Source organism: Peromyscus californicus, unplaced genomic scaffold (genome assembly GCF_007827085.1).
Source record: "Peromyscus californicus insignis strain IS unplaced genomic scaffold, ASM782708v3 Scaffold_20__1_contigs__length_68692818, whole genome shotgun sequence".
In the NCBI taxonomy this organism is placed as follows: domain Eukaryota; kingdom Metazoa; phylum Chordata; class Mammalia; order Rodentia; family Cricetidae; genus Peromyscus; species Peromyscus californicus.
Genome location: NW_026294503.1, coordinates 14,776,456 through 14,789,735, shown reverse-complemented (window position 1 = coordinate 14,789,735; position 13,280 = coordinate 14,776,456). Strand labels below are relative to the sequence as shown.

General features: G+C 35.0%; 1 protein-coding gene across 7 annotated transcripts in view; it reads left to right on the top strand.

Moving 5' to 3' along the window:
- Csmd3 (CUB and Sushi multiple domains 3) overlaps positions 1-13,280 on the top strand; it is a 1,145,339-nt gene that overhangs the window by 770,329 nt on the left and 361,730 nt on the right. For all 7 annotated transcript variants that reach the window (XM_052747788.1, XM_052747786.1, XM_052747792.1 and 4 more), the window contains 3 exons: positions 998-1,186; positions 7,475-7,591; positions 12,188-12,403. In XM_052747788.1, coding sequence (XP_052603748.1) covers positions 998-1,186; positions 7,475-7,591; positions 12,188-12,403 — 522 coding nt within the window. The remainder of the gene's footprint in view (positions 1-997; positions 1,187-7,474; positions 7,592-12,187; positions 12,404-13,280) is intronic.

Below are 13,280 nucleotides of genomic sequence, written 5' to 3'. Positions count from 1 at the left end.
TTAGCTTACAATTCCATATCACTGTTCATCATCAAAGAAAATAATGACAGGAACTCAAAACAGAGCAGGAACCTGGAGGAAAGAGCTGAAGAAGAAGCCATGGAGCAATGCTGCTTACTGTCTTTCTCCTCATGGCTTGCTCAGCCTGCTTTCTTATAGACCATAGGATGATCTTCCTCAATGATGGTACTGCTCACAATGGGCTGGTCTTTCCTCATCAATCACTAGTTAAGAAAATGCCCTACAGGCGTGCTTACAGCCTAATCTAATGAAGGAATTTTATCATTAAAGTTCCCTCCTCTCAAATGACTTAAGGTTGTGCCAAGTTAACATAAAACTATCAAACACAAAAGTCAGCTGTTGTTGGAAGATTGATGTGAATAAATGAAGTTTTTAGGTAGCATATAGGAAATTTTCAAAGAACCATGAGTTTTTTTTCCCAATGAGAATACAGACATATTTTGTTAAACAAATATCTCATTCAGAGTTTGTGAATCATTAGGAGGAGTTCCTTCAAAGAATGCACCATGAAAGATGACAGACTATGAAAAATACCTGCAAGTAAACATCTGGCAGTTGAATTATTTTGTTTTAAACAATGATGTCTATAACTGTCATATATTGCATAATTCCACTGCTTCTCTATTTTTTAAACGGTAAACAAAAATTTCATTTTATTTTTAGAACTTTAGGTGTGATATAATACCTTCAGGAAACATTAATATTGTAACTATTGTGTTTATAATATATACAAAATGTAGTATAATATATATTTTAATAGACAATTACACATTCCTGTCAAATTATACATTCTTCCAAATTAAACGACATAAATTTTATCCTTACAGGTAAAACATAGTAAACACAATTGCTAAATTGTACAAGAATATTCATTTATTTATAAAATTCACCTACTGCAGTTGTTTGATGAAATAGGAATCACTTTAGCAAATCTGAATTCAATCAGTCTAATTGTTTTCCTGCCTTTGTTTCTCAGGTGTTACAGTAAACACATACTCTTGCCTGGACCCTGGCATCCCTGTCCATGGCCGTCGATACGGCCATGATTTTTCAATTGGGTCAACTGTTTCATTTAGTTGTGATCCAGGATACCGACTGAGCCATGAAGAGCCCCTTCTTTGTGAGAAAAACCACTGGTGGAGTCATCCACTCCCAACCTGTGATGGTAAGAGTTCATTTGTTTTACAAAATACACCTGCTCATAAACCAAAAGAAACTGATATGGTCTTTGTAAACACGGAGCTAAAATATCTTGAATTTTGGCAACTTTTATCAAATCTACTTACAGATCAGAAAGAACATTGATAGTAAGTAATATTTACCCCATGTCTAAAGGTTTGGTTTTTAAAATATATTTGTTAATTCTTTGAGAGTCTCATATGTTGTATTTTGATCAGATTCAACCCCAATCCATATCTTGTTCCAGATCCACCCTCCCATTCAAAACTGACCCAAATTTATAACCTCAATTTTTAAAAAAATCCATCAAGTCTCCTTTGCACTCACTAAGGTGTATGGCTGTCCACTGGAGGATGTTAGTCCTACCAGGGATCATACCCTTAAAGAAAACAGACTCTTCCTTTCTTGGTAGCTATTAACTAAAAATAGCTCTCATCTAGGGGTTAAACTTCATGACTATCTTCTCCCCATATTCTTGGATTCTGGTTTAGCTTGAGCTTATATATTTCTTATGTATGATACACAGTTGCTGTGAGTTCATATGTTACTGTCATTCTGTTTCTAGAAAATACAGTTTTCTCATCTACAAATCTGGGATCTTAATAATTTCCCAATGCTTCTTCTACAATTATCCCTACACCTTAGAAGGAGGATGTTATATAAATGCCCCACTTATAACTGAAAACTCCATAGTCACTTATTTTCTGCACATTGACCAGTTGGGGTCAAGTGACAACTACCAACTACTGCAAAGTAATTCCTAATGGTATTCTGCTATAGTCTACTCACAGACTGGAGCCTAGCATAATCATCATCAGATAGTCTTCATCTAGAAAATGATAGGAGCAGATGCAGTCAAACATTAGGCAGAGCTCAGGGAACCCCACAGAAGAGTGGGAAGAATGATAGTAGGAACCAAAGGGGTCAAGAACACCTTGAGATCATGACCCATAGAATCAATTAACCAGGGATCATAGAGATTCACAGAGACTGAACTGACAATCGGGGAGCCTGTATGGGTCTGTCATAGGTCCTCTGCATATGTGTCATGGCTGTGTAGCTTGGAGTTCTTGTGTGACTCCTAGCAGTGGGAGCAGTGGTTATCTCTGACTCTTTTGCCTAATTTTGGGACCCTTTTGCTACTACTAGATGGTTTCCTCCAGTATTAGCATGAGGTGTTGTACTATATGTATAATAGTCCCATTGTAACTTGTTATGCTGTGTTTGGTTGATGGCCCTGGGAGGCCTACTCTTTTGTTGAGGAAAAGTGAATGTAGGGGAGAAAGAGAAAGAGAAGGGACTTGAAGAACACGAGGGAGGGGAAATTATGGTCAGATGTAATATATGAGAAAAATAATTAAGTAAATAAAAACTGGAACAAAAAGATTCCACCGATGATACTTGAGGGCTATGCTATTCCATGAGTCTATAGATTGTTCATTAGGATTTAGTTAAATACCACATCACTTTAGCAGAGTAACAGTAGTACAACCTTCTTTAAGGACTATGACTTGTCTATAAACAGTTCCTTGACCCTAAGAAGTCATCCAACTTATGGAATTGTCCTTACCTCCAGTCAGAAAGTCGTTGTTTATTCCCTAGACAATCATGCCACTATAGCACTAGTGAGCATACCTTGTCAGGTTAGAACTTTATCATAGCTTTCAGAATTGTTTGGATAAGATGGATGATTACTTTCCCCCCCTCTGGTAGTGTACATAACACCTTCTGGTGATATGAAAGCTAACCAAGTAGGGATGAGACTTCTAGGTGAATAACAGCTTGATTTCTCCATGTTCCCTGATATTTTTAGCAAATGTATTTTTCTATCAAATTATAGAAGGTAACTAAGAGCATTGGTGATAGCCTATAATATATGGGGTTTCTTTGATTTTTGCTTGCTAATCCATTCCTAACATTTATATTTTATTAGACAGTGGTGTCTACTGAAGGCATTGTTGCTTCATTATATAGTAACTCTATTTAAGCTCTTTTACGTATGTATATGTTTATATTTTAGGAGCCTTCTTTAGCAGTCGTTTTTCACTGGGCTTTTCAAGGAGGTCTTTATAAACTTCAATGCTAATCATCTTCCTATATTTCTTCTCCTCTCCTGTCCTCACATCCTGCATCTCATTTAAACTCTTCCTGTTTCATTATTCCCATTTACTCCTATACAAGTGTGTACTATCTTACCTCCCTTCAAAGCCTCTCCCTGTGGTTATTCTAAATGAAATATACACATCCAAAACCCAAAAGCTGATATCCACATGTGAGAAAAAAATATATGAATTTAATATTTTTGTATCTGGGTTACCTCACTCACAATGATGATTTCCAGTTGTCTATTTACTTGAAAATTTTAGAATTTCATTTTCTTACCAGCTGAGTAATAAATACTACATTACACAATGTACAACATTTTAATTGTCTGTTCATCTATTGGGGGATTCCTAGGCTCTTCCCATTTCCTGGCTATTGTGCATAGAGCAGCAGTGAACACGGATGAGCAAGTACCTCTGTAGTAGGATGTAGAAACTCATGGGTATATTCCTAATAATGCTATAGCTGGATTATGTGGTACATCTCTTTCTAACTTTTTTGAGGAACCTCCACACTTATTCCCATTTTACATTTATTGTGAACTAGAACAGAACTCCAAGGAAAATGCCAATTATGTGAAAGCACTGAGGGTACACACTGGCTTCTTGTCCATGGATGTCCATTATCTTAAAAGTGAATTACAATGAGGTATATAGTTTCATGCAAATGTATAAAGACTGCTCTGTAATGGAAAGTTCCTTGTTACAGCAAATTGCATGACAGTAACCATTGTTGCTTCCTTATTTTTTTTTTTCGATGAAGTCAAAAGGGACTCAGTTACAAACATATAAAAGTGCAGTGTGAAAAACATACTTCCCCTAAGATTCAGAAGTAAAGTCACATGTGTTCTGTCACAAGGCACAGTCTGTTCATCTATGTATTATTCAGTTTAGGCTGTACCTCCTATTTACAACATGACTTCTAATCACCTCTGCTTAGTCCTTTTCATGGGGGGAAGATTGCATTTGTCATTTCATGATTAAATATTTAAGTCCTTCCAGTGATATCATATTTTAGGAACTGCCTTATGCCAATTTGTCTTTATAAGAAGGTTCAAAAGAATCATCAGCGCATCTTCCCTGCACTTGGTAGGATACCATTTATATTAGTCAGAGTGACAAAAATCATCTACTCACAGACGTTAAAAAATAAAAACAGAAATTGTGGTTCAGCTCATCACGTCTAAAAAGGCATGGTGGAATGCTTGTCATAGATGATAATAAGCAAGAAATCAAGTTTCGTCTTTCACTGAGAGTTTTCTTTGTGTATTTGAGTAATCTATTGAAAGAGGCTTTTTCCAAGGGGAGAGCTGTTAGCACAGTGGACATGCCAAGAAAGACAGCATATATACTTACATCTTCAAAATGATAAAAGCTTAAGAGCTCTTCAGTGTTTCAATATGAAGAGTTGGAGAAAACTATCGTACTGGTCCATAGCCAGACTAGTAAGAAAGCACTTCTAATTATTTGACTTGTCTCTGTCAGGTCATTATATCCTAGGGCGGATAAAAATTATAGTTGTATAAAATACAAGGTTTGCTGGCTCCAATAAAGCTATATAATTGCTAAGAGAAATAAATATTCACCAAGAGAGCAAAGAAGAGGCAACCTTATCTGAAGATGAGAATTTAAAAGACATAGATCAATTAAAAGACATCAAAAACAATACTAACACATTAAAATACGAAAGAAGCGATTGATTTAAAGATGATAGAATTAAGTGACTATCAAAGAAAGTGAATGATAAAGTTGTGGATGTTGTCTTTTGTTTTGTATATTAGAAGTCATGATATGTAGTTTAGAGTGGCTTCAAAATAGAGATCCCAGCCGGGTGGTGGTGGCGCACGCCTTTAATCCCAGCACTCGGGAGGCAGAGTCAGGCGGATCTCTGTGAGTTCGAGGCCAGCCTGGTCTACAAAGTGAGTTCCAGGAAAGGCGCAAAACTACAGAGAAACCCTGTCTCAGAAAACCAAAAAAAAAAAACCAAAATAGAGATCCCAAGGAATCCCCAAGTCTTAATATAGAGTATTTGACCTACAGGCATGTGTCATCACAGTCTCTTTTCAAGTGGCACCTTTGAAAGTACATCATATGGGAAGGAGTACTACAAATTCACAACATTCTGATCCACTTTCTGTATTCCTAAAACCTTTATATCATTCTTCAGAGTTTTGTTGTTGTTGTTAAATGAAAAGTTTTGTTCAAATTCCACATCCTTTCAAAAAGAGAAATAGGTTTTAATCCAACAGATTATTTTAATTCACTACATTTCACTAAATAAAATCATAAAATGCTTTGTTGATTATGTTTTGTGTTTTCCTGAATGGAAGAATACATGGACAGATGTAATATAATCTAAGAAAATAATTCAGAGTTTTGGGGTCTCAGGAGGTGTTTTGATATATAAAGTGCTTTCCAGAGTTCAGATTCCCAGAAACCAGGTAAAAACCTGGGGCAATTTTATCACTGCCTGTAATTCTGGCACTTGAGACAGACACAGATGATCCCTAAGAAAGCTGCCTAACTGGAGTAGCAGAGCTGAAGAACTCTAGGATCAGAAAATAGTGCAGAAAGACACAGGAGTTTAACTCTAGGCCCCACATACATCACACACATGCAAACTCACTTGAATGCACACATGCATACACACACACACACACACACACACACACACACACACAAAGAAAAGAAAGGCAGTAAGAAAGATAAAGAAAGAAACATAGTTCACTTTAGTAATGGCATTATCAAAAAGACAGAGTTGGCATGGTGTACATAATAGAGTGACCAACAGGACCACAGTTTAGATTTCTAAAACATCAAGAGGAAAGTGAAAAATTCAGTAATAATGATTAGCAAGGTAAGACTGAACATACCCTAAGCGTGATTTTAACCTCCCAGTTCATGCATGATTTTATAATGACCTGATTCAAAAAAAATCTATGTTTGCAAGCACGTGCATTGTTTCCAGAAGATCACTTGTTAAGATGACTCTGTAAATATCCATGTCATCACACACACACACAAACACACACACACAAACACACACATATGAAAGAAAAAAATGTAGATGTATTTAAAAATTCAATAACCATATAAGTCCAAACCTTGATGTTTAAACACTCCTGGGGATTGCTGGCTCAGCATTTCCAGTTAGGTGAAGTTGGGGAGCCGCCACCCTGCCTTGCACCTTCCCAGTATCATCACTGACACTTGGAAATAAAACAATAATCATGGAAGTATACAGGGACAAAGCTCACTGAATTTTCTGCTATCTTGGGGAAACTGGCCTAGACACAAAGCAGAGATGGAGCATGCTGTGTTTATGGTTATGACTGCCCTGTTTATATCCAAGGGAGCTGTCCTTCACATGTAGATTAGAAGGTAAATCCTGACCTATATCTACTATTGTTCTCTTTTAATTTTTAACATTGATAAAATTACCTAATTGTTGATTTTAATGTATACTCTAGGCATTCATGAATTTTATATGGTAGAAGATAAAAGCATTTTCCCCAAATTACATGAATATTGACTTAGTTAATTTGATCAATGGCAGACCATAAACATTTATTTGCTTGATTTTTCGGAGATATTGCTTACAAACTTTATCACCAAGATAGCTGTGACTTCTGTGTCCCCGCAAAAACCCCTCTTTGTTTATGATATTCATTTCTCAGTGAAATATAGATGCAAAGATGAGTTCAAAGCCTTCTCAACTAACTTCACTGCTTTCAAAGGAATTCCATGATGTGTGACACATACCCCTTCAGGAATCTACAGAAAACAATTTTACACGATTAACTCATTTCTTACTGTTTAATAAGAGAAACTGCTAAACAATTCATTACTCTTGTTTAATTGACCATCAATTTATGCAAATGCTGCTTATAATTAGAAGACTGTAAGGATATACTTCAAATTCAAATGTGCAATCCTGGGCTACATTCTCTTGGGGCCAGTCATAATTCTCAGAGACTGTTAATACGTATTTCTTCCCTGGTGCTGCAATGGATGAGAGGATTTTGCTGTGTCTTTCCACACTCCTCATAACGAGGAAGTTGATTAGACAAACATAATGGGACTCATCCTGTTTCAAGAGAGGAGATAAGGGATTTGCTCAGCCTCTGCCTCTCCAATGGTGATTGATTGGAATGTTCTCTTTGTATTTTCAGCATTATGTGGAGGAGATGTGAGAGGACCTAGTGGGACAATCTTATCACCTGGTTACCCAGAATTTTATCCAAACTCTCTGAATTGTACATGGACGGTTGATGTAACCCATGGAAAAGGTAAGTTGTTTAATTCAAGAATATTGAATTAACATTTGAGTTTTCATTGGGTCTATATTTTTTAGCCATTTTTATGACCAAAACTAGATAAGTATAAAAAATTCAATATGAAAAAATGCAACATAGTCTTATATAAGCTTTTCTAGAATATTACACCATGCTCATTTTTAAAATCAAAGTTTTGCTAATGTTACCTGACTTTTCTTTTTTTTTTTTTCTTTTTTTTTTTTTTCGAGACAGGGTTTCTCTGTGTAGCTTTGCGCCTTTTTCCTGGAACTCACTTGGTAGCCCAGGCTGGCCTCGAACTCACAGAGATCCACCTGGCTCTGCCTCCTGAGTGCTGGGATTAAAGGCGTGTGCCACCACTGCCCGGCTGTGACTTTTCTTATGGTATAGAAAATTAATGATATTTGGACTTTTCTCATCAATAAAACCTGAAATACATCAGCATCGCATAGAGCTTAATCCATATTTACATATACTGTTTATAAAGTATTATTATAGTGATATCTCCATATATGTTTATAATCATTCCATAAAAATCTGCTGCATGAAATATCAAGAATGGATCATCAGGTATGTCTCACATCATTAAGACGAACTTTAAATTTGTTTTGTGTGCATAGGAAATGCTAATTTTAAAAATAAGCATACAAGTGAAAGGTGATGCAGGACTGCAGTGGTTAATTGATGCAATTGGAATGAAATTAGAAAATTAGCAAGATAATTCATCCAAGTAGCCGCGCTGAAAAGGTTTTCATCCCACAATATTACAGTAATAATGAGCCAATATTATTTACCTGGAAGCACAGATTGGTCTTTAAATTCTGCGGAGTAATTTTTCATTTACAACTGTGGACCCATTGTTATTATATATTTTATTATTGTTATTGAAAGAACTAATAAAAGTAATAATTAGCGTTGAGAAAATACTGTCAAGATTTTTTTAAGTAAACGATTGTTCTCATAAATGTAAATTCATGTTTTTATAAAATAAATTTGCTTTTAGTAAAATTCTACAAAATTATTATATGCTGGCTTTTCTACTTAGGTTTCTTGTAGTGACTTAAATGCTACTAAGAAAAACTGTTAAAATGAGAATACAGGAAGTAGCAGAAGCAATGAGATTCTTAACATTATAAAACTGGTTTGTGTTATATTCTCGGATACAGAACTTTCTGTTGGAAATTAAGGAATTCATCCTGTTATTTCACTGTGCAGTGGATTAATGGAGTTTAAAATAAGCTCCCTGGTATTATACAAGACAATGGAGGGCTACCCACTGCTTGCTATGTAAACAGAGGTTTAATTAACACTTAAGGTTTCACATCATCACAGGTTGTATGTGTTAATTAAATCAGTATTTACATGGCAGGGATGCAGGTTTAGCTGCCTTTTTTTTTAAGAGCTGGTGAAGTTTGCTTGAAGCACTGTTCCAATGACAAGACAAAGTGATGTGAAAGACTTTAAGTTGGGAGAAGAGGACAGCCTTCTTTCACACGCTACACTGATTTCTTCCTACTGGTGTCTAGAAATATAGTGGGGTGTCTTTTATGACCAGTTCCTCTTAAAGGGAAGTTATCCCTTTGGAAAACCTTAATCATTTTTTAAATTATTACACATGCTTGGATCTCTTATGTTAGAACACCTTCACAAAAACCAAAAATAATATATAAAACACCAAACAAACTATCATTCTAAGTCTCTTTCTCTGAAGTTGATCCAACTATGGGAATCCCTTCCTCTAAAAAAGTTTCAGTTTTCCAAACTAAACACATATGCTCTGGGGAGTTTCCCTTAGTGAAGCCTATACTCATTCTCATTAATTCTTTTAATACTAGTGAATACTAATAATTGATGAGTTTTTAATCATATAACTCATCTTTTTAGATTAGTGTGACTTTAGGTTACAATTATCCACATTAGCTAAAATTGTGTAACTATACATTCAACAGATTTTTTTTCTACTTTCATAACAGCCTTACATATTTTCTCCTCCATTTCACCATATTTTTGAACTTAAAGATTCTAGGATATAATTTTAAAATTAATTCCATTTCATTTGTGTTTGCATTATACACTCAGAGTATTCTCATACTTGAGTGTAAACATCATTACTCTAGAGATTTATAAGAATCTTGGGTAGGATCTGAAGATTTAAAGAATTTCCAAATGCATTGCCCATAATATCTCTTCATTACTTAACATTCAGTTACAGTGTTAGAGAACATAAGACTGCTCCATAGGTTCATAGTAAATTAATTATAGTATCATTCAGCCTATACTGCTTCTGGTTTAAGGGATATATAAAAATTTTCTTAAATATATTTTAAAATGTCAGGATGTTAATTCTAGTTGGTCATGTTAGCTCTTGTCTTTAAACTTAGCCCTCCAAAGGCTAAGTCAAGGGGATCATGATTTCAAGGTGCCAGTTGAACTACATAGCAACACTCTGCATCAATGAATAAAACAAATAAAGACAAGCAAAGAGAAATTAAGCTATATCTATATTGTCTTATGGGGATGGAGAGCTGGTGAAAAATAAAATCTATATCAGAAAATCTTAAAGCAAGTATAGACCTTTAAGTTCACAAATTGGAAAATAAAAATAAAAATAAGTCAACTTAAAGGCTTCTGTTGGTGAAATGACTAGCAAGAAACAAGACATCAGTGCAATTTTGACTTTAAGGTCAAGTGTTTACAAGAGTATATCTAACATAAGTTACTTTAACAGAGCATCTTGAATCATCATTCTCATGTGAATTTAAACCCAGGGGCTTCTTCTCACTCCCTGGGTTTTAGAATCGGGCCTTTGCTTGTCTCCTTCTTCATGTCTGACCCAGGCCTGTTCCTCAACCCACTTCTCCTTGGAAGGTCACTATCTTCAGAAGTCTCTAATAACTCATTGACTAATTGTTGCTTCTACTTCAATGATGATATGTTGACTCATACTAAGACATTTTATAGTACTTTGAAGAATATTTGGAATTTTGTTTTATGCTTCTTTTTCCACAGATGGACATGGTCATTTATAGTCATTTAAATCTTTGTTCTAGAATGAAGGTCTAGGTTCTCGGTTTAAATTTTTAATTAATTGGCTCTTGGCAGAACTTTAAAAATCTTGTGTATTTTTCCCAGCAGTAGTGAAAACAGATTTTAATGTTTATTTCAGTATTTGATTAATAGCAACACCCTTTTATTCAATACCTAGTCAAAAGTTGGTGAAGTGCTAAGCAGTCATACTTACTCTGTAGGATAAGAAAATGAACAATAATTAATTACTATTAAGGTATTCCTTATCCCCATTGGAAAACCATTGTATTGCTAGAAAGAGTAAAACAAAAACAAAATAGGGAAAGAAAAAGCAAAAATGATTGACAACGGCCCTATTGGCATCAGTATTTAGCAGAAACCTTCATTTTTCCTGAAAAACGATACATATCAGAACCCATTTAAATATAAACATATATATGCTCATTTTTCTAAAATTTTATCCCGTTGTCACTTTGTTCTTATCTTTCCTCAACAGCAGACATAAAACTGAGAGGTATAAGTAAAGATGTAGAGCTACTATGCTTACCTATGGAAATGTAAATCAGAACAGCCATTCTTAAAACTGAATGTCTGACCTCAGGGCCCAGTCATTCTATTCTTACACATTTATGCACAGACACAAATGCATGTGTCCATCAAAGGTAATATTTGCATATTCACAGTGTCACAACCAAGTTCATGATAAAAATCCAAAACACCTCAATGACCATCAACATTTGAGCAGGTAAGTGAATGCGATCTCTATAACAGTGTACAATTTTATGTAATAATATAGATGAGCCACACATATCTAATGATTAGTACTAGTCAGACCCCAAAGAATAATAATCCATGATTCAATTATAGAAACTAGAAGAGCATATATACAAGATAGAAAACTAGACTGTGCTGTTAGAAGTTCAGGGATTGACTGTCTTTGGTAAAATTAAGTGAAAGTTTATATAATGAGCAATAGTGTCAGAAATGTACCCATTGGTGTGGGTACTGTTTGTAAATGGGTGTTTAGTTAGTCAGAATCCAATAAGTTTCATGAATAATGTTTACATTTCAGTATGAGTTACTATACTTCATTAACAAATAGAACTTCATGGTGTCTGCTTTGTTTAACTTTTCTGAACTAGACTTGGGCTTATTTGAAAGTTGGGAGCTAGTGCTTGAAGAACCAATTTTCATGTTGTTTGAGGAGGTTGGGGAAGGAAATGGAGAAGACATGCAAATGGTCACCAAGAAGCTGCAAAGGATATGCATTTTCCTTAAAACTGTGAAAAAGAAAAAGTTATTGTTTTTCAGACATTTTTCCTGGCTTTCTAGGGTTTGACCCAGAATATTGTTGATAAGTAAGCTCGAGAATACACAACACAAGAAAATAATTATTCTGTACATTTTCAGTATGTGCTGGCGGTGGGTTTCATTTTAGAAAACCAACAACCCACAAGCTTATGAAGGCTGTAGGTTGATGGCAACTCTCTCTGATTTGCTAATATGCTTCACCCAATAAGTCTGGTTTTTCTATTTTTTTTTTTTTTTTTTTTTTGTCCACAGGTGTGCAGTTCAACTTCCACACTTTTCATTTAGAAGACCATCATGACTATTTACTGATCACTGAGAATGGTAGTTTTACGCAACCACTGGCACGCCTCACTGGTTCTGAACTTCCTTCAACAATCAACGCTGGTCTCTATGGAAACTTCAGGGCTCAGTTGCGCTTCATTTCAGATTTTTCAATATCGTATGAAGGATTCAACATCACATTCTCTGGTGAGAAAATAAAGAATCAAGAACTATTTTAGTAAACCTTAAAGAATTAAGCTTGTAAGACTACTATTAACATGACAAACAAAAATAGAAAAATTGCAGAAAAGATGGAAAGCTTTTAAAGTAGAAAACCAGAGGCAAAATTACCTCTCAGCAAGTTTGGAATGCCTTGAGGGTTGTCTGTAGTCACTCACTGCAGAAAAGGCAAATAAATATGTAATGGATACATAAATTCCCTAAAAAGTCACTAAAGTTATAATCATTTAATTTTCTTTATCTTAAACTCATGTGGTATTCTGATGGCCAAAACCAGCTAAAATACCTACTGAATTTAAACTGAGTATTCCTATATATAAATACTATATATAGTAATATAACTATAACTATGCAATATTACTTTTTGTTGTTTCATGTGTCTTATAAAGTTATACTGACTGACCAAGTCAAAAAATAAACTTACTTCCATTATTTTGGAATATGCAATCCAAAAGAAAGTAAATATGAGTAGGCTTTCATACACCACAGCATCATTTATAGACAAATAATACTATTAGTATAATTGCTAGCCTCAAGTTTCATGTGAGGTTGTAAACACTCTCATCAAAAGAAAACAGCATAGTATATGTTTCCAATGGAAACTATTAATTTATTTACAGTTGTAGCCGAAATGTGAAGGAGAGAAATGCATCTGTCCCTGAATCTCCCAAAGCAGTGTTACCAGTTACAGAATGGATGGAATAAAAAACAGGATATCTTAGCTGTTTATTCAAGCCACCATGCTAGGCAGTAGGCCCTCAATGGGTAAGGTTCTCTCCTGGTGCCAGGAATCCTATGTCATTGGGCTGTTTTCAATTCCAGTACGTATATCCTACAGAGATCT